The sequence below is a fragment of the Dermacentor albipictus genome, chromosome 9, assembly GCF_038994185.2.
Source record: "Dermacentor albipictus isolate Rhodes 1998 colony chromosome 9, USDA_Dalb.pri_finalv2, whole genome shotgun sequence".
In the NCBI taxonomy this organism is placed as follows: Eukaryota; Metazoa; Arthropoda; class Arachnida; order Ixodida; family Ixodidae; genus Dermacentor; species Dermacentor albipictus.
Window position 1 is genome coordinate 71,252,503 of NC_091829.1, and position 24,791 is coordinate 71,277,293.

At 49.1% G+C, this 24,791-nt stretch overlaps 1 protein-coding gene across 3 annotated transcripts in view; it reads left to right on the plus strand.

Annotated features, from left to right (window-relative positions):
• The window catches only part of LOC135908554 (receptor-type tyrosine-protein phosphatase T-like), a 143,875-nt gene that overhangs the window by 59,264 nt on the left and 59,820 nt on the right, over positions 1 to 24,791 (plus strand). For all 3 annotated transcript variants that reach the window (XM_065440335.2, XM_065440338.2, XM_065440336.2), the window contains 6 exons: positions 5,870 to 6,053; positions 6,117 to 6,187; positions 15,397 to 15,622; positions 19,008 to 19,316; positions 19,816 to 20,112; positions 22,126 to 22,373. In XM_065440335.2, coding sequence (XP_065296407.1) covers positions 5,870 to 6,053; positions 6,117 to 6,187; positions 15,397 to 15,622; positions 19,008 to 19,316; positions 19,816 to 20,112; positions 22,126 to 22,373 — 1,335 coding nt within the window. The remainder of the gene's footprint in view (positions 1 to 5,869; positions 6,054 to 6,116; positions 6,188 to 15,396; positions 15,623 to 19,007; positions 19,317 to 19,815; positions 20,113 to 22,125; positions 22,374 to 24,791) is intronic.

The window sequence follows — 24,791 nt, forward strand, 5'->3', positions numbered from 1 at the left end:
CCTTTAAAATCACCGCTAATTATCGTCAAAGCATCCAGCACGGAAAGCTTCGCTTACATAGATTCCCACAGTGTGTGGGATCTGCATAACTTTTAAGGTGTCATTAGCCCTCCGAGTTGCCTGCCGTTTTCAACCAGCACATAGCAGTCACTGTAATGACAGCAACATTATACTACTGATCAAGGATCTAAAAAAAGTTTAAATAATACTTTATTAATTAAGAGGAAAGTTTGCGTTTTCCACGAACAATTTTACAACATACTCGTAACATGATATGATGCATTTATCAAGGAAGAAATGTAAATAACTAAAATAGTTTTAAACTTGCACCTAGCACGATTAAACACACTCGTCACGTAAAGAAATGTGCAGATGGCCTTTACAATAATATGCCTGATAGATGGATGTTCTTACAAAACTTGGTTTATGTGACGCCTTCATTCGCAGAATAGATAATTGAATGGAGGTATTTGACACAAACATTCGTGTTGCCCTGGATGATTTCATGGTGATTATTAATTTTATTCTTTATTGAGGACTCACAAAAACAAAGTAATATCAGGGGAGTGCAAACATTTTTTTTACGCGACACATATATTTTACACCAAACGCAGCGAAAACTCTTGTTTAAAAATAGAAAAATTAATAACATGCTCAAACTGAAGGTCCTGCTTCAAGTTGTATGGGTGTCCTTCTCTGTATATTTACGGCTCACATCTATGCTGTGTCAGTGTAACAGCGATAACAACGTCAAAGTCTGCAGACGAAACGCTGTACGACCTTGTTCTGGGCGTGTATGGTGCTTACACGCTCTATAATTTAACGGCGCTCAAAGATACTTTTTCTGAACTCTTCCTTGAAGTACATAACCAAATCTGATAAAAAATGCACCGACAATTATGATACTCTCTTGCGAAATTTGAGCGCAACTCTATACGTGTTTTCATTCCGTGATATATTGGCTGGCGCGGACAATCTGTCTCGAGCAGCACATTGCAAATGGAGCATAGTACTTCCTTGCTGATCAGGAGACCGCGAGAGCCGGCTCGTGGGTGACTGGTGGGTCACGCGTGGGTGACGCGTGGGTGACTCGTGGGTGACGCGCGGGTGACTCGTGGGCGCGATTCACATCAGCCGCCGCAGACAGACCTCCGCTAATACAGCGCTTTGTTCCCATATATGGCATCAGTGGTCGCGCTCGCCGCATGCCATCGGTGAACAGACGAAAGCATGCTACCCTGGGGCCATTTCGTAGTGGCCGCAGCCAAAGAGCCTGTCTTAGGCTTCCCTTCTAATGCTTTCGCAATAACCTCCTCCGCTTTCCTCCTCACACTTTCTTTGCCATCGCCGTCTTCCATCCCCTGCTGCACTCTTGGTTCGCTTTTTAACGCGATAGCGTTAAGGAGCTCGTGTCGCAGAAAAGCCGGTGTCGTCGGCGTCGGTGTCGGTGTCGGCGTCGGCGTTTTGCGGCTTTGACCGTGAGCGATAAATCACGGCATGCACTCCATAAATAAAAAGCAACTTCCAAGATGGGCTGGGTGGGAATCGAACCAGGGTCTCCGGAGTGTGAGACGGAGACGCTACCACTCAGCCACGATTTCGATGCTTCCATAAGGTACAAACGCGCCTCTAGTGAATGCGGTGTTGCCTTCGAAACGAGCCGTGGAAAGTTATACTGTGGTGTATATCGGTAATTATGAACATGTAACTTACAGAAGTCGCAATTACACGAGTAGCGAACTGCGTTTCGTTGCATTTCTTCTGCGCTTTCCGCACACGGAGAGCCATCTTGCGGCAAACACAGAAGACCCCCTCCTCTCCATGTACGGTGCTGCCCCGACAGATGGCGCGCCACGCGCGCATTGGAGCTGTCGCGGCTCGCTCCCTCTGTAGAATCAAGCGTCCTTCCTTTCTTTAGATCACTATCTCTCTATCTCTCTGCCCGTGCCGATCACGGCGTTTGGCTGGCGTGCATCATTTCCCCCTCCGGGATACCGAGTTCTTTGGTTCGCTCCGCTTGCTCAGGCGCACGTTTCGTTGCTGCGCCGAACGCCGCGTTGCTCGACCATATGGCTCGACGCTCACCGCGTCTGATGCGGGGCGCCTCGTAAGTGATGGCTGCCCTGTAGCCCATTGTCTTACACCCATTGGCGGGTCGACGGGAACGCTATCGCGTTCCACTCTTGAAGGCGAAGCTTAAGCGTCCTCCAATTTTTCATCCTTTGATGTGTTCGTTCGCTCTGTTACACCGAGGGACGACGCCGACGCTAAACGGCGGAGCGGGCACCTAAGCCAAAAGCGGCGCTCTAAAATAACATGTAGATTAATCTGATGCGTCTAACCAAAGTAACACTTACGCTGGGAGTACTTCTTAAAATTGGCGGGCTGTAGGGTTGTTTTGAACATTTCCTTTTTGCTTAACGTGCACCCGAATGGAGGACCGCTACCGTTTTGGCATTGGGTCACCATCGCAAGCTGTCACTGCCAATATTTGAACTGACGCTTATCAGGACATCCCCATTAGCGAATAGGTTACCGTTGTGGACGGAGTATTAGCGTATGCTACCTTGGAAGACTGCGTCTACAGAATGTTGAATACTTGAGGCTTAATAGAAGTCACGCCTACTATAAACAACACACTAAAACAATGTTATCGCCGAGGTAACATAAAAGTGTTGTTTGTTCATATCCTATTCGCAACCTATTACAACCCAAAACATAGCAATGTCTGCTCGGAGCTATTGAATTGTTTATTTTCCACGTCCAATGAATCAAAATATTGTTTTTGAAAGTAAACGAAACCGAACTACCAACCAATCAATTTTAGGGATAACGAAAAACGAAGCCCAGATATACCTCGAAATTTGTTACGTAGCCCTCACATAACACATGCGAAATTTTCACATAACGTTGTCTTTCATCTTCACGATAAATTATCGTTTTTTTTTTCTACGTCAGCCATGGGTACTTGCCAATAGCCGGAGCGTAAATCTAGAGATGGAAAGAATTCTGCTCCTTGTACGCTATCGATGGCGTCATCGATTCGCGGCAGCGGGTATACATCTGCGAGTGATTATGTTCAGGCGCCGATAGTCTACACAGAACCGTACCGAGCCGTCTTTTTTCGTAACAAAGACGACAGGGGATGCCCATGGACTGTTCGAGGGCCCAAACGTCTTCCCTGCTGAAGCATATCGTCCACTTGCTCTTTAATCACACGACGTTCCGTGGCAGAGACGCGATATGGTCGTTGCCGCAATGGCGGTTGGGAAACAGTGTCAATATGGTGCGTGACAGCATGCAGATGCCCGGCCCAAGGAAGGTTGCTCGACATCAAAAGAAAAACGAAATTCTTCTAAGATGCGCAGAAGCTGCTAACGCTAAGGTGGGGTGAGGCCATCGGCAATAGATGAATCGAACACACCTGTGGGCAAAGGGTCGGACGTCGAGAGAGAACCGAGCGTGTTGTAACTGGCGCAGGACGTGTCTTCGGGAACATCCGTAATTTGTACGGCGTCGATCACTTCCACGCGGCCAAGACATTCGCCTTGAAGCAGCATCACAGGGTATGAGAAGGGGTTATAAACAAAATAGCTGTGGAGCCCTGTTTGACGTTCACAGTCGCAAAAGGCAGCAGCAGACGTTTTCGAGTGTAAAAGCGGCCTGATGGAGAAAGTAGTGCGATGGCGTCAGAGAGGCTGCTGCAATGCATTGATACAATCACTGACGAGTTGGGAGGAACGTTGGTGTCGTGCCTGACGAGTAGTTTGTTTGCAAAAGAAGCATTATCGGCAAGCGTCATATCTGAGATCGGCGACAGTTCTAGTTCGGCCCGTGCGCAATGAATGACGGCATCGTGGCGGGCGAGAAAGTCCCATCCCAGGATAACTTCGTGGGAGCACGAGGAAATCACAATAAATTCGACGGCGTATACAACGTCCTCTATGAGAACACGAGCGGTGCACGCCGCAATCGGGTGAATACGCTGTGCGCCTGCTGTGCGGAGGGCGAATCCAGCAATGGGCGTCGTAACCTTTCGAAGGAAGCGACAGAGCTTTGCGTCCATAACTGATACAGCGGCTCCGGTATCCACGAGGGCATATGTGCGCACACTGTCAACTAACACGTCTATCACATTGGTCGGGCTACGTTGAGGACTTCCGCGTTTCGATGGCGTCGCAGCCCTTGCCTCATGGACTGCGACGAATAGTTTTCCTCATCCCGAGCTTCGGGACGAGGCCGCATCGGTGATGGGGAGCGTCGGCGTGGAGAAGTTGAGCGGCGGATGTTGGCGGACCGGCGGAATGGTGGTGACGCAGCCCAAGGTTCGTCGTCGTAATAAGGGCGCGGAGAACCCGCCATAGAACTTGGGCCATAAGGTGTAGCGCTAGGCGACTGCACGCGACTACAGTAGCGTGCGACGTGGCCTGTGGATCCCATCCATGTGGAAGGACGCGTTGGACGTGGCGCCTGGTGAAGTTATTGCATAGCAGGCTGTTGTCGGGGCATAGCGAGGACTTCGGCGTACGTGAGAGGTGCCCGTTGAGGGAGTTGTTGAGGCTGGGTGACGACATCCGCGTAGCTGAGTGGCACAGCCGTCGGGATCTGTTGGGGCCTGGCCATGACTTCGGCGTAGCTGTGAGGCGCAGCCGCAGGTACACGCTGGTGGTGCTCAGGCAAAACCTCGTGCAGTTCTTGCGCTATGACGCGGCGAAGCGGGGGCGCAAAACTTGGCGTAGGCACGTGTACCAACTGCGGCTGTGCAAAATCCATCAACGAGAGTTGCCGGGCAACTTCCTCGCGGACGAACGCCTTCATTTCTGCGAGCAACGCTGCCTGGTTGGGCATGGCAGCCAAACCAGCGAGGTGTTCGTCACGCGGTAGAGATCGACGGGTCAGTGACCGCTGCCTGCAGAGTTCTTCATAGCTCTGGCACAGTGTGACAATTTCAGCCACAGAGCATGGACTTTTGGCCAGCAACATGTTAAAGGCGTCGTCTTCTATGCCCTTCAGTATGTTTCGGATTCGATCAGACTCCGCCATGGTCGAATCGACTTTTCTGCATAGATCCAGGACATCTTCGATATAACTGGTGAATGTTTCGCCTGGCTGTTGAGCTCGTTCTCGCAAACGTTGCTCGGCACGAAGCTTGCGAACAGCAGGGCGACCAAATACATCGGCGAGGGAAGTCTTAAATTCCGACCATGTCTGGAACTCTGCTTGATGGTTGTTATACCACAGGCTGGCCACTCCAGCGAGGTAGAACAGAACATGGCTCAATTTGGCTGCTTCATCTCACTTGTTATGGTCGCCTACCCTGTCGTACGCCGTGAGCCATTCGTCCACGTCAGTGTCGTCTGCTCCAGTGTAGATAGGAGGGTCGCGATGACGAGGCACCCCGGGACACGCAGTGGGTGCAGGAGGAGGCGTTTGCTGGGAGGCGTCTTGGGGCCTGGTAGATGGTAGGGTACGGGACCGGAGTTCCAGGATGATCGTCTGAGGTTACCCCGCAGACTCCACCAATTCTAAAGGTGTTTATTTGGCAGAGCTCGGGAGCAGCAGGACGTCGACGGGCAGGGCAGTCACAGCTTCCAAGCACGAGAGCCGTTGCTGAGCAGGAGCGCTCGACCCACTAACGTCTCTTCTACGATCTCTTCGCTACACTATATATATATATATATATAAGAATGCCGAATGCACAGTTTTGACCAAAACATGTTTGTTATACAGTTTTAAAGGCGGAAACATAACGTTTACTATAACAAATTTAGGCTCGTAATGTTGCCCCATAGTTCATACATGATCCGCTCGTTGGTACAAACACTGCAAACAGTACCGACGCTCTTCGGGTGCCTTATCATCAATACAGGCCGAAAACGAAACATGGAGCACCAAGACCATGAAGGCGGTGGACAAACAGCAGACGTACGCCACAGTGGTGAAAGGACTGCGCAGCGGCACCTTCTATGACCTCCGTGTCCTGGTCATCGATCAAGACAGAAACTTCAGGGAATATGGCGCAAATGTCACCCGCTTCCGAACCGCTTGCGGAGGTAAGTGAACCCATGTGTCGTTGAAGTCACACTAACTGCCACAACGCTTTATTTATGTTTCAGACCCCAAGCTACCTCCCCAGAACGTGAAGATAGACAACAGCAGCACAAGTCAAATCATCGTCACATGGACGGTAAATACCTTTTGTCGTCCTTTAAAAGTAGAATTCAGAGTATGTGCAAACTGCTTCAGCGTATACTAAGTTGTAAAAGCGTAATGTCTCTTGCCCACCTCAGACAATGCTGGCGGATACGATACGTGTGCATTACCAGTTCATTCGCCAAGTCCCGTCAAGAACTTTGGCTGCCCAAAGCTCACCCTCATTTCCCAATTTTCATTCTGCCATCCCTCGCCGTCACCCTGATAACAAGAATGTGTTTTCCGCAGGCGCCTTTACGTTCATGTGTTTCAAAAGTCACTTTGCTTGTTCCTCTAGTAAAAAGATGGGCACTGCGAAATGACGAGAATTATTCATTTTATTTTCCTTAAATCGGCCATCAAAATTTAGTACCTTGGATTGCTGAAGAGGTAGAACAGGCAAGCGGCAACGTGGCAATGTTCCCATGCAAATAAAGGCTGCTTATTGTTTGGTAACTTTGCTAAACGTTCTACTGCGTCTTGCCAGCAAGCGTGCAGGAGCGAATACTAATGCGCTAACCACTTCATGAGATAGACAGACACCGTACGTTGCACGCACTTCAAAAGTGCAAGAAATCTGCGTCTTTGTAGGGTACAGCAGTGACCGGGAGGGCGCCGTTTGCAGGCAGGGCAGCTCGCGGTCAGTTTGGCTCGGAACAATGTAAACACAATCTAAACAGATAACAATCAAGCACGACCTGATTGATTGTTAAGTTTCGCAGTGGTAGTCAGAGGGTTTCCGGATGACCCTTCACGTGAACCTTTACTGCGACTTGGATGCATTGAAGCTAACGCGCACTAATTATCGCGTTTGATTGAAGTGGCACTTACCACTGGCATCTATTAGTTATGTTTTCACTGTACATTACTCTTAGGTACACATTTACAAACGTAATAACTAGAGAACGGTCAACTACGGGTGAATGAATGACTTAACGTCCCTGGACATTGACTTGCAGTTTGTTTGTTTCCCTCCAGTCATTTACTCGTCGTTATTTTGTTATTTAAAGGCACCACATGGCTGGAGCCGCATCCCATCAAAACGAGGCGGCAAAGTGTCAGCATTAAAAATGCCATACATGTCAGAATATAACATATCACACAATATTCACGCAGCGTGACACATTACAGAGATCACCGAAAAGCAAGAACAAGCCCAAAGGTCCTGATAGGAATAGGGAATAAATAAAGATACGGCAACGTGAATGCACTTTGGGAAGCAAGCGACAAATAAGTACAAAAATTACAATTTGAACCTTTTGTTGGTACGCACTGATCTGGCTCTTCCAAAGCCGCAACACTCAGACACTGAAGCAATTAGAACGACACTGAACTGTTGGAACCTCAGTGCTGACACCCGTTATTGCAGTCGCACCGCTGGCACGAGTTGTTGCAAGTGGGTCGCAAGCCCCAAGGGTAGCGTTGGTCTGGCGGCCTGGGACACCACTGGAAGCATCCGAAGGTCCTGGCAAAGCATGAGTCGACTGCTAACAGAACAACTTGCTTATTCTAGCATCGCAAAAGAGCGGCCGGTCAGGTCGACCGAAGTGGAGAGACGGGAGAGCGCACTTCTCGACGGAAGAATTCGGAGCCTCTCTCTTGGCGTCTGGGGGCAGCTGCTTTTATACTCTTGGCGTCGCGGGCAAGAAGGAAGGTCACGGGATGACACCACTTGACAGCGAGGCACGGACGAGCTGAGAGACATGTAGAGACGAGTGTAGTGACGCATCAGCCGGGCCGGCGCCGGTCAGACCTCCTCGCTTCACACTTGGGGAGCTCCTCTCCCCGGCTGCCGTGCTTTGACAAGCGTAGGCACACACGCACACACAAAGACACGTGGCACTGAACATGCCGGGACGCGCTCGGCGGGGATGCGTCGCGGCCGCTCCGAACGGGCCAAATGTCCGCCGCTTTGAACGAAGCCCCGGCGTCCGTTGCATCTGCGCCGGCTACACCGCGCGTCGTAGGCGAAGCGTAACAGACCACCCCGCCGGGTGAAGGAGATCCCGATGGTCAGGGGACTGCATCCGCTGTCCGGAGGGATGTCGCTCGATGATGCTCATAACCGAAGTCGGTCGTCCCTCGGCGTTTCTTGAGCGCAGCGCACCGAGAAGGCCTCGTTCTCACGTTCAGGTTCACACAGGACACTGAAAAGTGACTTCGGGAGAGTTGTCATTTTTCTCTCGTTCCCAGCAAGCGTTAGAACTACGCCGAAACTCAGCCGCTCAGTCAGCAAGCACGGCACAACCCTCACTAAGCCATGCCAGGCTCTTTCCCCTTTTATACTACTGCCTAGTTCCTTATAGTAGTCTAGCAGCACTCAGAACGCGTCCACAAATCGGAAAATTGCACTAGAAAGCACATCATCACTTTGAAACACTACACAAAAGCAATATGTTAAAAATCCTGCCTCAGGAAGAAAAACATCAATAACAAACAATTTTGAGGCTGATTCCCACGTTAGGGGCTTCGACTTAAGCCATCGGCGTTACCGTTGAGACTCCCCTTTTTGTAACGCACCTCAAAGGAATATTGTTGCAAAGCGAGGCTCCAGCGCAGGAGGCGGCCATTTGTGGAAGAGATGGTCTGCAGCCATTGGAGAGGGCAGTGATCCGTCTCGAAGCATGCGAAGCGGAGATCGCAGCGAGCGACCGTACACTAGCTCAGCTGGCGAAAACCCCGTAGCCGCATGCGGTGCGGTCCTCAATGCAAACATCACCCCAGGCAGAAACAGCTCCCAGTCAGTTTGTTGTTCATACCACAATGCTCTCAACAAGCGCTTCATGACGGAGTGGAGCTTCTCAACGGAATTCGACTGGGGGTGGTACACTGAGCTGTGTGACAGCTTTACCTCGCACCTTTCGAGAAAGGCCGTCGTCAAAGCGCTAGTAAACACTGTGCCCTGATCTGATTGGATTTCCGCAGGAAAACCAACTCGCGCAAATATGGACAGTAGTGCATTGACTATCTCAACTGAGCTGAGTTCCTTAAGCGGCACTGCTTCAGGGAACTTTGTCGCTGGGCAGATCACAGTCAAAATGTGTCTGTACCCCGTGGCTGTTACCGGCAGAGGTCCCACTGTATCAATAACGAGCCGTCTAAAAGGCTTCGTAATGATAGGTACCAACTTCAACGGCGCCCTCGATTTGTCTCCTGGTTTGCCCACCCACTGACAGGTGTCACATGTCTTCACAAAGTGGTCTGCGTCCCGAAAACACCCTGGCCAATAGTACTCTTGCAAGAGACGGTCCTCAGTTTTCTTAACTCCTAGGTGTCCGGACCACGAACCCCCATGCGACAAGCGCAACAGATCCTGACGATAGCATTGAGGCACGATCAGCTGATCGAACTCCACTCCCCTGCGGTCTAGATACTTCCGGTACAGGACCCCACCTCTTTCCACAAAGCGAGCATTTTTCTTGGCGATACCTTCCTTGACAATGCAGCGTATGTTTGCTAGGCTGCCATCCTTATTTTGCTCGGCTATCAAAGCCGACCGGCTGACTTTTAGCAACCTATTAAGTCCGTCTGACGTAGGCGCGATGAGCAAATCTGCAGATAGCTCTCCTAACTTTCCCGCATCGGGAATTTCCTCTCCAGTATCTGGTGCCTTTAACGCTACAGGCTCAATTTTATTCAGTTCGGGCGTGCTCTGAATATCAGCTTGCTGCGCCTCTGACCCTTTCTCATCGTTCGACAACGTCGGCCCCGCAACTACCGCCTTTGCAGCGAGCTCCCGAACCTTCGATCTGGTTAAGGCCTGAACGCTAGCCTCACCAAACAAAAGCCCCTTCTCGCGCAGGAGGTGATCGGACCTGTTCGAAAATAGGTACGGGTACTGGTGGGGCAGCATAGATGACACTGCGGCCTCCGTCTCAAGTGCTCCGAAAGGTCCTTCAATAAGCACTTTTGCTACGGGCAGACACACACTATGAGCTTCCACGGCTTGCTTTATCCATGTGCACTCGCCCGTGAACATATCGGGATCTACGTAAGAGGGGTGAACTACATCCATCGTAGCTGCGGAATCGCGAAGCACTCGGCATTTTGTCCCGTTCACGAAGAGGTCTCGCATGTAAGGCTCGAGAAGCTTCATGTTCTCGTCAGTGCTGCATAATGACATAAACACGACTTTTGTTTTTGTTTCCGGACACTGCGCCGAAAAGTGACCCGGCTTTTGGCACGTATAACACACGCGCACTTGCCTCGTCTCGAACCCCTTTCTGCGTTCGGCTTCGGCTGCCGCCATCTCCTTACGTTCGGTCGGACTGCTTTCACTCGCATCCGCACTACGTGTGTCCCCCTTTGCTCTCATGGGCGTGAACTTCGGCTTCTCAAACTTGGAGCCAAATTCACCCTTTTGACCGTCCTTAGCTCCGTGAGCCAAACACGTCACAAACTCTTCGGCTAGCTCAGCGGCTCTAGCCACCGTACTAACGTGTGGCCTATCCAGGACCCAGTACCGCACGTTCTCAGGTAACCGACTATAAAACTGTTCCAGCCCGAAACACTGCAGAACTTTCTCGTGGTCACCAAACGCTTTCTCTTCTTTGAGCCACCCCTGCATGTTTGACATTAGCCTGTAGGCAAACTCTGTATATGACTCACTTTTGCCTTTCTCATTTTCTCGAAACTTCCGACGGAACGCCTCCGCTTATAGCCTGTACTTTTTTAGCAGACTCGATTTCACTTGGTCGAAATCCTCTGCCTCCTCTCTATTCAAGCGACCGACTACGTCGGCCGCCTCGCCGGGTAACAAAGTGAGCAAGCGCTGTGGCCACGTTTCCCGAGAGAACCCCTGCTTCTCGCACGTTCGCTCAAAGTTAACCAAGAACAAACCAATGTCCTCTCCAAGCTTAAACGGCCGCATTAGGTCAGTCATTTTGAACAATACTCGTTCTCCTGCACCGTGTGCCTGACTTCCATTACGAGCGCGTTCCATCTCTAACTCGAGACGCTTCATTTCCAAAGCGTGTTGACGGTCGCGCTCTCTTTCTTTCTCTTGTTGCTCTCGTTCTATGTGTTCTTTATGTTCACGCTCATCTTTCTCTCTCTGTTCCTTAAGTTCGCGCTCCTGTCTTTTTGTCGTCTCCCTCTCCTCACTGGTCTCAAGGCATTCCGACAGCTCGTCATCCTCAGCTTCTAACTCAAGAATAGCCCTTAGCAGTTCTGGTTTTCTGAGTTTGTCTGAGACATCCAGACCCAACTCTCTTGCAAGCTCCAGCAATTTCGGTTTGCGCAACGACTTCAAATCCATGGCTGCTCTGAATGCTGCTTTATCTACTGCCTACTATTGCCTTGCCGCAAACTAACACGGCAGCGACGACAACCACAATTACCAGCTCTGTTTCTGACACTAACAAAAGCCTGGCAAAACTCAGAAGAAAAAAGTCCCGCACTCACCAAACCTCGCAGCCAAGAATTCAGCGCAGTCGTTCTGCTGCAGGCAACCAGTCATCACACAGGGCTCGTTGCACTGCTCCCGGATGGTCGTTGTGCTGCTCAGCATACAGTCAACCGCATATCTTCGCTGCTGGCCTCCGTTGTCGCGATCTCACCGCTGGCAACCAGCTGTTGGGATCCCACCGATGGCACCGGTTGTTGCAACCTCAGTGCTGACACCCGTTATTGCAGTCGCACCGCTGGCACGAGTTGTTGCAAATGGGTCGCAAGCCCCAAGGGTAGCGTTGGCCTGGCGGCCTGGGGCACCACTGGAAGCATCCGAAGGTCCTGGCAAAGCATGAGTTGACTGCTAACAGAACAACTTGTTTATTCTAGCATCGCAAAAGAGCGGCTGGTCAGGTCGACCGAAGTGGAGAGACGGGAGAGCACACTTCTCGACGGAAGAATTCGGAGCCTCTGTCTTGGCGTCCGGGGGCAGCTGATTTTATACTCTTGGCGTCGCGGGCAAGAAGGAAGATCACGGGATGACACCACTTGACAGCGAGGCACGGACGAGCTGAGAGACATGTAGAGACGAGTGTAGTGACGCATCAGCCGGGCCGGCGCCGGTCAGACCTCCTCGCTTCACACTTGGGGAGCTCCTCTCCCCGGCTGCCGCGCTTTGACAAGCGTGGGCACACACACACACACGCACACACAAAGACACGTGGCACTGAACATGCCGGGACGCGCTCGGCGGGGATGCGTCGCGGCTGCTCCGAACGGGCCAAAATGTCCGCCGCTTTGAACGAAGCCCCGGCGTCAGTTGCATCTTCGCCGGCTACACCACGCGTCGTAGGCGAAACGTAACAGAACCTATATTGAACGAGCGAAACAATCGCAGCAGCAACTCGAAAACCAGTGGCCTATTTGAGCTCTTCCTTCGAAAGCGTGCAGAAGGAAAATGTGCGTTTTTTTTTCTTCTAAGCACTCAACAACCTGACAAAAAATGAGCGTCTGGCACTCATCAAGGGACAGACAGAAGTAGCGCACATGATGGAGAAACTATCCGGCCTGATCCATAGTTTCCATTTTCCTCCTCGTTGTACACGCAGAAGTTAGGCGTTACGCCAAGAGAACATATGCACATAAAAATGTGCATTCCATGTTTGGCGGGCCGCTGCATTCGCATGTATTACATAGTTTTTTTTTGAAGGGTGTAAGTGTAGTGCCATTCATGCGCTAAAAAACGCGTAGCACGCAAGAAAGACTACGCGCTATACCTACTATTCTCCACAATTTATTTACACAATATTGAAGTAATGTTTACAGTTGCGTCTACGCCTCCATTAGTCCCATGTTTCACATCATTCGGCTGTTTTACGTGATGCGCGTAGAAGAGGAATTTGCGCAAAGGCAGAGCGATTTTATTTACACAGGCGCTCGGTAAATGTATGGCCCGTTAGATACATAGGTTCAATAAACTGCAATTTCCGCATTCTGTGACTTCGTAATTTAAACGGGTAATAAGGCATATTAGCGTGTAACATTTTGTTTAATAAGGGATAGAACATAAAAATCGAGCAGCACGTGTAAAAATCGGGAACAAACACTACGGAAGCGACGTCGGCACGGAATCAGGGTCTTCGTGCTGTTGCAGGTGACAGCAAAGCATCGTTTTGTCCCGGCAGTCAGAATCTGCCGACAGGGGTGCGGGCGAACCCTCTGCAGATGGTTAGCCTCCGCACACGGTGGCAGGGACGCTGGTACGAGAGAGAGAGAGAGAGGTCCGTAACCCCAAAAGTTGGTCGATATAAGATGGCGAGTTGTCATCCTATCATGACCATGCCTTCACGATCAAACGTAAAGCAGATAGACGTTATAGCTTCAATCTCCGCTTCATTATTTCAACTATGCCCTGCAACACCTCCTCGCTCATACATTTTCGCACTCCAATCCACGCTCCACTTCGTGAGGTTTACAGCTAACGAGGGTCAGCACGATCTCTTGAGGGCGCGACCGCATTAAGGTGGGCACGCCCTGTCACCACGTCTGGTGACGCAGCGTCCCGTCAGCGTCATCACGCAGCGTCTCGTCACCATGTCTGGTGACGAGACGTTGCGTTTACGAGAAGCAGCGTTTCGTAGACGGGAGAAACGAATGAGCAGAGTTAGGACGTGAAAGTTGGTGAGGGCATTTTTGAAGCATATCAGAAGAATGAAATAAAGTAGTGCGATAATTCTTCAAGAATGGGTTGGGGCAAAAAAATGGCTGCGGCTTAGCTAAGGTTAAGCCCAGGATGCGAAGCATACTAGCCTTTATTTTGGTTTCTGAACCACTGTTTAGCCTGGTTCCTTTCCCGCGGCTATACAACTGGCCTCGACAAGAGCGCGCCGCTCTTTTATACAGCTGTTATGATGCCAGTGCCCTAGCGGGAGGAACGGGAGTTAGGCCGCAGCACCGGCTGTGCGACCGCAGGTGAGCGCAAGAGTTGAGCCTGGCTGGCAGCTGTTGTGACGTCAGTGCCCTAGTGGGAGGAGCGGGAGTTAGGCCGCAGTACCATCTGTGCGACCGCAGGTGAGCGCACGAGCTGAGACCCGGCTATGTAGCTACGCGGCCGCAAGCGAGCGCACGAGTTGAGCCTCCGTTTTTGCAGCTGTTATGACGTCATATGGTAGCTACGCGGCCGCGCGTGGTGCAGCAAGGAAGAGCGTGGTTGTGCGGCTAGTATGCTTCGCATAAAAACAAACAAGAAGGGCCGTGAGGCTCAGTGTACGCATTCAGAAATGAAAAAAAGACGTATCAAGGCACCGCGAGAGCGTCGCACATAATAATAAATCAATAAGGTGCACAGCCACAAATGCAATAAGTGCAACAGAAGTAAATGTTGTCGAATGCAATGTCTTCAGCGGAGCACGCGAAAATTTCGCGAGAACTTACATTTCCTTTACATTGCACTGTTTATGTGCAACAATGCGTTGTGAGTGTTGTCCAAACCGTACTCACCGGAATTTAAATGTACGGCTTGGTAGTAATTCTAATTTTGTAGATTTTCGTGGTATCATAGGTAAATCTTATAATGCTGCGTTACTTGTTAGCTTTACATGCCACAAACAAGATAACGCAATACTCGTAGACGGCAAGGTGGTGTGACATAAACAGAAGCATGGCAGTGCCGGAGAGCAGGCGTCGAATACCACAGGCGCCACTAGCTCTTGTGCGCTTGCCCTTCTCCTCTTGTCACACTCAGGCGCGCATTCAATTTGTTATATTTCCTGATCTACTGATCTGTGAAGCAACCTGCTACTTTTGTATTAGCTGCATTCAATGTGAAGAGGAGTGACGCGACTGTCGAATGATGCACTCCATTCGATATCCTTGCTTAAGCAAATCTGAGTAGCAAATACAACGTCTTTCACGACTGTCTTATTTCTTCCGTAAATTTTTTAGCGGTAGAAACTGTGGTGCATTAGGCGGTCCGCTAAGAAGCCGTCCTTTGATGATTTAACTGCTTAACCGAGGGCTCCAATTCCTGTAACGCTTCGGAATGTTTTCAATAAAGAAAATGGACATCAAGTTTGTTCTTCGCGGTGTCTTCCTCTAAGCATCGTACTTACAACATGCAACGAGCAGCCTAACTACGTTGCCAATGGCGAAGAAAAAAATAACAACATACTTCTCACCGTCTCACCAATTCCTTTCTTTCTTTCTTTCTTTCTTTCTTTCTTTCTTTCTTTCTTTCTTTCTTTCTTTCTTTCTTTCTTTCTTTCTTTCTTTCTTTCTTTCTTTCTTTCTTTCTTTCTTTCTTTTTTTTTTGAACAGAACCCTGGCAAGGAGTACTGGCAGTGTTGGAGCGTGAATGTAGTACTAGAAGTCAACGGAACACCGTTGGAATTCAACCTGACCGAGTCTAGTACGACACCCGGGAACGTGCACATTATACGGGTGACCCCGTACACTGCTGTGGCAATACGACTGCGGCTGAGAACCCCTGACAACAGAAACAGCTCGTGGACCAGGACGCGGAGAGTGACGTCAGCGAAGGATGGCAAGTACTGCAATGTTCACCGCTCTGTACTTGCTATAGCCAGGAAAGTGTTTGGCCCGCGCACCTGTTAGCTACAGAATTCCACGCCTTATGAGTATCGCCCTCGAGATCCGCGTTGCAAAGAATACAAGTAAAATGCGTGAAAACACACTTGGCCTTCCTGGCCATCGGAAGTTTTATATGGGCGTTATAAATTGTACGTCGTGTAATCGTAATGAGGCAAAATGTATTGCTTCTGTGGCATTTATTACATGTCGATAGTGCTGACCCGGTCGAGTTTCCCGGGTGCTGAAACACAGCTATATCTACACTGCGGCCCAAAACTTGTAGCGAAACATGGATTAGAGGAAGAAAACATAACGCTGCGCTGGATACGGAGTACCAAGATGGGACCCAGTTGGTGATTTTCCTTGTGCGAGTGTGGCTACCGATCCGGTTGATAATTTTTGCGCTTACCTTCATATTGGTCTCGGAAGGTGTTCATGTCGCTCACAGCGCAGATGACCTAGCTCGTTAAATTTTCAAACTCACTGTCACGATCATCACCACGCCGTATTGGCTTTTACCACTCCGACTAATCCTCTCTCATCTTTGATGTTGCCGCTCCAGGAACAACTGTACTTTTTTGGCAGTGCTTGCTTAATCCTCTCCAAATCTTTCATTTTTGAGATTTTTTCTTCCGTCACTCGATGCTCTTGTGATTTATTTGCCTAGATAGAAACACATTTTCAACACCAGCACGTACTGTAGTTTTCTCACCATGCTATGTAACTTTTTTGTCATGTTTACTGTCAAAGCTACATTAAAATTTTTCTAGTGCTTCTATTTAGTCATTTGTTTTAAGTCGCGTTCTTTGGTGCTGAACAGGAAAGTGGAGCCCATAGACCCGATGCCGCACAGGTCCGTGAACTCCTATGATTATAGGACTTTCCAGCTTTCCAGCCTATTCAAGCCTGATTTGCTCTCGCACACACGCAGTGAATATTACCTTAGAAAAAGTGTCCGCTTTGTCTTCCCTACTCACAGCCTTAAATTATTTCACATGAATTTTAGAGAGCGCAGCCATTAGGGTCGGTTCCTGTTCGGAGGTCCTTCATGAAGGCTTTTTATTGATGTGCCATATCAATGAAACATTTATCTACTCTGCGAATGGGTTCCGTTAGTACCAAATTTTTTTTCGGAAATAAAGAAGGCAGTACTACAGAACCGAATGAAACTCAAATGAAATCATCAGAAATTCATCCGAGCAGGACAAACTGCAAAACAAAATTCTTCACAGTCTTATGCCAATCCGAGCAATTCAAGCATCAAGTACAGCGAAGCAGTGTAAGGGAATTGTCAAAGCCTTCGGAATCCTTGGAGTCTGTTTTGCAACAACCCTAAATCTGCCTATGGCTATTCAAACGCTTCACTAATCCGTTACAACTCGTTCACCATAACCGATTAGCATTGTGAAACATAGTTCCAGCGCACAGTTGAACAAGGACGAGGTGAGAAAGACAACACGAACGCCGTACTTCAACTGAGTTTTATCCATTGGAAACAGGGCTTTATGTTACACAGGGGGAGGGGGTGGGGGACTGCTACTGCGCAGGACCACTCAAAAATATTTCCTTGGTCTAGGCAAAGGTCATCAGAGGTGTCTTTTCTATTTACGTCACTCAGTACAATCTTGTTCATATCCCGCCCTGCCTAGCTGATTCGACACACTCGTTTGCCCTGAGATAATCAATTTCTTTTGTCCCCAGTGCAACAGAAGGAGCAATGAATAAAACTCAGTTGAAGTCCGGCGTTCGTGTTGTCTTTCTCTCCTCGTCCTTGTTCAATTGTGCGCTGGAACTATGTTTCACAATGCTAATCATAACCAACTAGCCCAGCTGTCCATACTTAGCACCATAACCGAGCCTCTTCATATATGTCGTTATATGTGAGCTTTATACTGAGAACAAACTTTTTTTCATTAAATATCACGAAATAAATTCACTGACGATTACCATACTCCCTAATGCTAAATTTGAGCGCAGATTTTTAGAGGATTCGCGAGATATTGAGGCAAATAATTTGAACCTAAACGGCAGGGTCCTCTCGGCGGCGGAGCTGAGCCTCTGCACGGGCAGTTCGTTTGGCAGCAGCGGCAGATAAAGCACTTCAGCCGGTTGGTTTGGCCACTTGCTCAGAAAGAAAGCGTAAACACGGAAATGTGGGGCTTGGGCGAAGCTCATTCTTTAGACGCGGCGGCGCAGGCGAAGTAGCGCATGCGCAGTGGGTCCGAAAGCCACGTGAACACTTCGCTTCCATATACGGTATCAGTGGACGCGCTCGGCGCAAGCCTTACCCCCGTATTCAGAAATGCTACTTAAGCTGAAGCCCATGCTTGACTTGATCTAAGTGACGCCTATCGTGAACGCGCCGAAGGAATTGCAGTGAGCGTTCTTGGGCTTGTTAATGCCAGGCGTCACTTAAATCAAGTCAAGGATTGGCTTCGACTTAAGTTGCATCGCTGAGTACGGGGTTTAAGTAATGACTCATCGGCGACCAGTTGACGGCGCACTCCGCTGTAGCACCATCTCGTAGCGGGTCGCCGCCGTGGAGCACGTCTCGTGCGGCACTCCGTTTTCCTCCTCACCCTTTCGCCATAATCTGCTCCTCCGCTTTCCTTCTCGCACTCTCTTGGCTGTCGCCGTCTTTCATCCTCCGCTACGCTCCGCGTTCGCTCCCTTTTATTTTTTTCATCCTTCTGTGGGCACGCTCGTTCTCTCTATTACGCCGACGCCTAGCGCGGCAACGGGAACCTAAGAGCTGCCTTCTAAAAAAGCTTATATTTTTAGTATCGCAGAAGACAGCCCACACATTTGTTAGACGCGATTGGTAGCTACGGGAAGAGAATATTTGATCGCTCTGTGTAGTGCGCGCACGCTACACTTGGCACTTCCATTCGAAAGCTTTAATTAAAGAGGTGAGGTTCTGACCACCCTACTAATTCATAAAAGAGATTAATAACGGTCGACTAAAGGCAGACGTAATCTGGAGCAGGAAATATAGTGCACCAAGTTCTCCAGGGTGACAGCTTTCTACAGACCAGAGATTTCACCAACAAGAAAATTACTTTAACGCAGGGCAGGACTGCCGTGATTACTATAAAAATGAAGTACCTGCGCACATTAAGTAGCGTTGCCCTTTGGGGCTTTACGGCTTTAGGGCTGGTACAGTTGCGCAAGGACGCCCGCATGTATAGCGCGCGATATCAAGTGCGGATAACTTGCGCAGCTCCTTCAGTCGCAATAGGCTTTGCGAAATGTCTCTCGCAGCAACACGGCAATCTGGACGTTTACAGCGTTTCTTCAAACACGCGTCGCCGATGCTTCTCACTCTTACCTCCACGCAGCTCCCAGCATGGTGACGTACGTGAAGCTCCTCCGAAGTGGATCTCGCTACGTGGAGCTTTCCTGGGGCCCGCCGCAAGAGGAAAACGGCGTCATTCGAAATTACCGCGTCGTGTACACCCCACTGGCTCGGCGGATACAGGCCTGCAATCAGCTAATACAGCGGGACACGGAGGTGTTGGTGCCGCCGAGACACCACAGCGTGAACCTGACGGGACTGCGCCCGTACACCAAGTACCGCTTCTCCGTGGCTGCCCTGACCATAAAGTACGGTCCGGAAATGAACGCCACGTTCGACACGGAAGAAGCGAGTGAGCTCACTTTTTTTGTTTTGTCCCTAAAGCTTGGCTTAACCGAGACTGGCATGAATCGCTCGTGACTAGGTAATGCGCGTTTTACAGAAAAACACTGACGTATTCGAAACCCCCAGATCATTTCTAAAAAAAAAAAAAAGCCGACTGCGTAGAAGCATGGTTGCACGAAGACAATACCGCTGCAGTACGCGTGTTTTTGTTTAGTTCACAACGACATGCAAAGATAGCCCACAGAAAGTGGACATTCGGCATGTTTCTCAAAATTCGACAGTTGTAAACGTAGGACGCGTTGCCACTAGAACCTTTCAAATAGGTATTTCCTTTGCAGACACGATCGCAAAGTGAACGTGTAAAATTTTCACTTTTGCTTTACCTTTACGAGAGGTATTAACTGTCTACTGCGATAACTTAAGTATTCATGCTCGCGTCCCTTTCCAATATTTACTGCCACAAATAGCGCGCATCAGGAAACGTGCATGCGTGACTCTCGATGCAGTTCCCGAGGGAGCTCCAACTCAGGTGCAGCACACGAGGTTTACAAGGAGCACCGACACCCTGACGTGGGGTGAGGTTCCCTGCGAACAACGCCACGGACCCATCGTTTCCTACTACCTCGAAATGGACAGCGTTGACCCCTGGGAGACCGAACTGAGAAGCGTGACTGTCACCCGTCTGTCGGCCAGTTTCCGAGACCTGGTGTCGTACACCCGCTACAGAGCGAATGTGTACGCCGAGAATGACGCGGGTAGATCGCACTTGTTCGCGTCTCTGAACTTCACGACACCATCGGCTCGTAAGTACCCTGCCCTTACTCCTTCCAAGCGCAATCAATATTTGTGAGTCCACTCGCCAATGCGAAATTCCGACACCCTGAATGAAATACGCGTGCAGTTCTTGTGTACACGTAGTAGCCACATAGTTCAGCACGTTCATTCCGAAGAAAATTGAATTATCGCGACTGTTAAATTCTAGAATACGTTTGCCGGCAACGGCGCTGCGTATTTCAATAAGTTAGTAAGATAGATTCAATAAGATGTATACACTATCTAAATGGGGAATTGAAATGACAATCCATGGAGCATGCAGCAACTCGCGAAGAATTCCTATTTCAACGTTGTTTCATCCTGCATTGATCATGTAAATGTTAGAGCCCATAATCTGGAAGTAAAATCTACCATTGCACATGTTAAGCTTTATGACCACTACTTCGTCTGCTGTTCACTGAAACAGACTGTGACTCCTTTGTTATCGGAAGCCATTGCCTCGGTCAAACAAATTTGTATAATTGATACAAGGCTTTTCGATAAACTAGTCACCCACATTGAAGACCGCCATCTTGTACAGTTGCCTGGCTTTTCATCAAACAATTGGGGTCTACACACCGTAGAAGAATGGCCAAGAAGACACTTGGTAGGGGATATATATGTGAGGGGCTGCATGTTAATATTAAGTGACGCAAAGATTAAGAATGCATATTGAAACAATATTTAGACAATGATAATAAATATGTGGTATTAACTGGCAGTTTTCCTTAGATAAGTAAGATGTGAATTTATGCTTTTTGTAAGGTATATGAATTTGAATTGTGGAATACCAATTACATGGATAGACTTTAGCACCTTCACACTCCGCATGTCCAAGTAGGTTAGATTCAGAGCAAATATAGGTTTTATAGAACTTTACTCTTTTGGCGAAAATCTCATGCTACTCTTTCTGTTCAAGGTACTCAACACTTAACTTGTGGAGGAATCTTGCAATTTCAAAATATTTGTTTCAGAGAATGACAGTGGATCATGTCTATAATTGTTCATTTTCTGCTTCATCCTGCTGAGGTTGCATTAGGGTACCTGTACTAAGCATCTAGAAGTTGTGTAAAACCACCACATATTCACTGTTCCAATTACTCAGTATAGAACAACGTCCAACAAGCTGTTTGATGTTTCGGCAGCGGGGTGAATTTCTTATCTTTAGTTAGTTCAAACGCAAGCGTATTTTCTTCCTTGTATAAATCGCTGCGAAGAGAAAGTAGAGACATCAACGGTAGCAGAATACTGCTGCTAGTGAACATCAGCGGTTCATTCTGAAACACTGTCAGCTGCAGCTGCGATGTAAACCGAAAAAAAAAACCTCGCAACGATGTTGACACCGAGGAATCAGTGGCGGCGGGGCTGCTGGTGACGTCAGAACGTAGCCATGACCAGCATTCCTACGGCGCTGATTGGCTGCGTCGTTGTGCGGCCGCCGCGAAAATGGGTGCCGGATCCGTCCTCCATGTGGCATGAATATCTTGTCATTTGCGGGCAAAAATTCCGGCGAAATTTCGAACAGTAATTGGCGTTGGTGGTTTGCTGTGCCATTGATCTGGATGCGCCTTAGTGGAATGGATTGGCAGACGCACAATACAAATACCGTTTCGTGCACTTAACTGCGGTCGCAATAAAATTTGCCCGTGGTCAGCGGTGTAGAAGCATCTTGTTACTGTTGTTGTTGCTTTGTGTGTTCTTCCCGCTTCGCACACATGATACGCACTCACCAGGGAATGGCTCAAAGTTCGTCAAAGCAACAATGTGCAATGACAATCTGCCCGCTAACCTAACGTTAAGGATTACCAAACTTCCTTTCTTTTTTTTGAAATGCGATGGAAATAACTGAAAATAAATCTAGTCACTCTTTTTGTGGAAACAAGATGGGTCATTGACGCACTCCCTTTCTTTTTCCCCCGAAAGTTGGACGAGCCCGCGCTTTCAAATACAAGGAAAGTCACAGTCTCCCCAGTGCACCGAATTCCCTTTCTCTCCCCATCCAGCTCCACCAGCTCCCGAAACACTCGAGTACGACCAGCCGTCTCAAGACAGCGTGTCGCTCATGTGGAAGGCTCCCTATCCCCCTGCCGGCATTTTGGAGCACTACCAGCTCAAGTACTGGAACGTCAGGAACCGACACGATATTACGGAGACGGTCATCGCCCACACGCAGTGCTTCACGAGAAATCGGGAACCGCGACACTGCTTCACCGTCCGGGATCTAGCGCCGGACATGGTGTACCACTTCTCGGTAAGAAGGGGTACCACTTCTATCTGATAAAAAATGACGAAGTTAGTGTGACGTGATCATCCACCTCAGGCACACTACAATATTGTCTAACAAGGACATTTGCTTTAACATTCTTTTCCGCATAGTCAACGTTGTCGTAAACGTAAAACAAGAGAAGCAATGCAATTTTCTTTTCCAGTCATGAGATGTACACTCGTTGCCGTAACTCTCGCGGATGCCTCTGTTATGGAAACATAATCAGTTATGTTACGTTCAGTGCTGTTAAAAAATCCCAAGGCAGTCTAAAATGGTAATGGTCATAAAAAAATTTAAAAACATGGAACGAATGATGGGACTAAACATTGCGGCTCAGAACAATTTTATATTGCAATTTAGATCTCCAGGACGATCTACACAGAGTAATCAATCCTACATGATGAATACAAAAAACATCTCTTCTAGTGTGCGCAGCACGTCTTACTCATTATTGTAGTATTTTTTGTTGTATGCTGTCATTACGGCACATTCAATAAGGTAATTATGTCTTTGTGGGCATCGACGCTGAATTTATGAAGTGATCAGTGGCGACAATGTCACTCGAGCAATATTACAGCTCTACATAGGTATGCAAAGGAGAATCAGTTGACACTTCAGTGCTGCATGTTCCAGTAATGCGGCTATGTTGTTTTTGTTGTTGTGCAGGCGACCAAATTCGTTACTTGCTTGCGTTAAGCGTCTACCACTGCAGCTGCTTTCCTAGAGAGCTGCTCGTATGACGAATAAAACAGAGATCATGAGTATTACGGGCTTTGGCCCTATGTGGATAGAGTTCGTCCGTCTAATGGCAAATGCGGTGGTGCTTCCTAGATATCGATCGGCGACGTAGTAGGGCAGAGAGAGAGAGAGAGTGAAATTTAATAAGCACCAGCAGTTTTGTCGGCTGGGCCTAGGCCTCCCACGATGGCACGTCGAGGCCTTGCCTCTTCGCCGTTTCCTATAGGCCCGCTGGGTCGCCCAGAGTTGGTCGTCGAGGTGGGAGCTGCGCAGGGCGGCGTGCCATCTCGACGAGAGGGTCACGGGATTAAGGTCTTGGTATTGGTGTTTGCACTCCCATAGCATGTGGGGGAGTGTTGCCGGTTCAGTTTTACAGACCTTGCACTACTGGCTCGTGTAGATGTCGGGGTATATAGTGTGATAGCCTGTGAGGGAGGGGTATGTATTCGTCTGTAACAGGCGAAGGGTGGTTGCCTGTGCCCTGTTTAAGTTGCAGTGAGGGGTGGGGAAGGTTCTTCTTGCGAGGTAAAATGACTTTACAAGGTCGTTGTATCTGGTAAGGCGGGCGCGTCCTGCGGGTGCACCTGCACCGTCTCCGGCACGGTTGACTAGTCCTCGTGCTACGGAGTGTGTAACCTCGTTGAGGTTGGTGAGGTGCGGGTGGACAACGCCGGCGTGTGCTGGGATCCAGACGAGGGTGATCTGATTTTCAGGCGAATGCGGGGATTGTCGTAAGATGCGGAGTGATTGATGAGAAATGCGACCTTTGATGTAGTTGTTGACTGCTGCGCGAGAATCGCTCACTATGGTGTGACAGGCTGGGTCAAGAGTGGCCAGGGCGATGGCCACTTCCTCGGCCGTCTCGGCATTTTTGGTAATGATGCTGGCAGCATGTCGGAGCAAGCCGCCTGCTGTGGTAACCGCCGCAAAGCGCCGTCCATCTTGGTACTCAGCTGCGTCGACGAAGGTGACGCCCGCAGTGTTGGCGTAAGCTTTGATGAGGGAAGTAGCTCGTGCCTTCCTGCGTTCTTTGTTGTAGTCTGGGTGCATGTTTCTCGGAATAGGGTCGGCGTGTATCCATTGCTGAATGTCGTGTGGTATTGGGTGTTTATCTCCATGTTGACGGTGGTAGGTGATATTAAGCTTGTTTAGAATGCTGCGGCCCGTTTCCGTGAGAGTAAGCCTCTCTAGTTGAGATCGACGTTGGGCCTCGATTAACTCGTCTAGCGTGTTGTGGATACCTAATTGTAGTAGAAGTTCCGTGCTGGTGTGGTTGGGTAGTCCTAAGGCCTGCTTATAGGCTCCTCTAATGATGATATCCAGTTTAGACTTCTCAGCTTTGTACCAGTTGAGAAAAGGCGCAACATAAGTAATCTGACAGACGATAAAAGACTGGACAAGGCGGATGAGGCTGTCTTCCTTCATACCCCCTCGCCGGTTGGTCACTCGTTTCAGCAGTCTGGATGTATTGGCGGTCTGTCGAAGGATCTTTGAAATAGCCGTAGAGTTAGCTCCGTTGGCTTCTATGGTCATACCAAGAACGCAGATAAACGTTAATTACTGATTGTCAAAAGCACTAGGGCAGAAAGTAAAAGCTTTTCTGTGGATTCGTAATAGTCCTGAAGTAAGGTTTCTACAACGCGAACGGCGCTTTAACAAGGTTTG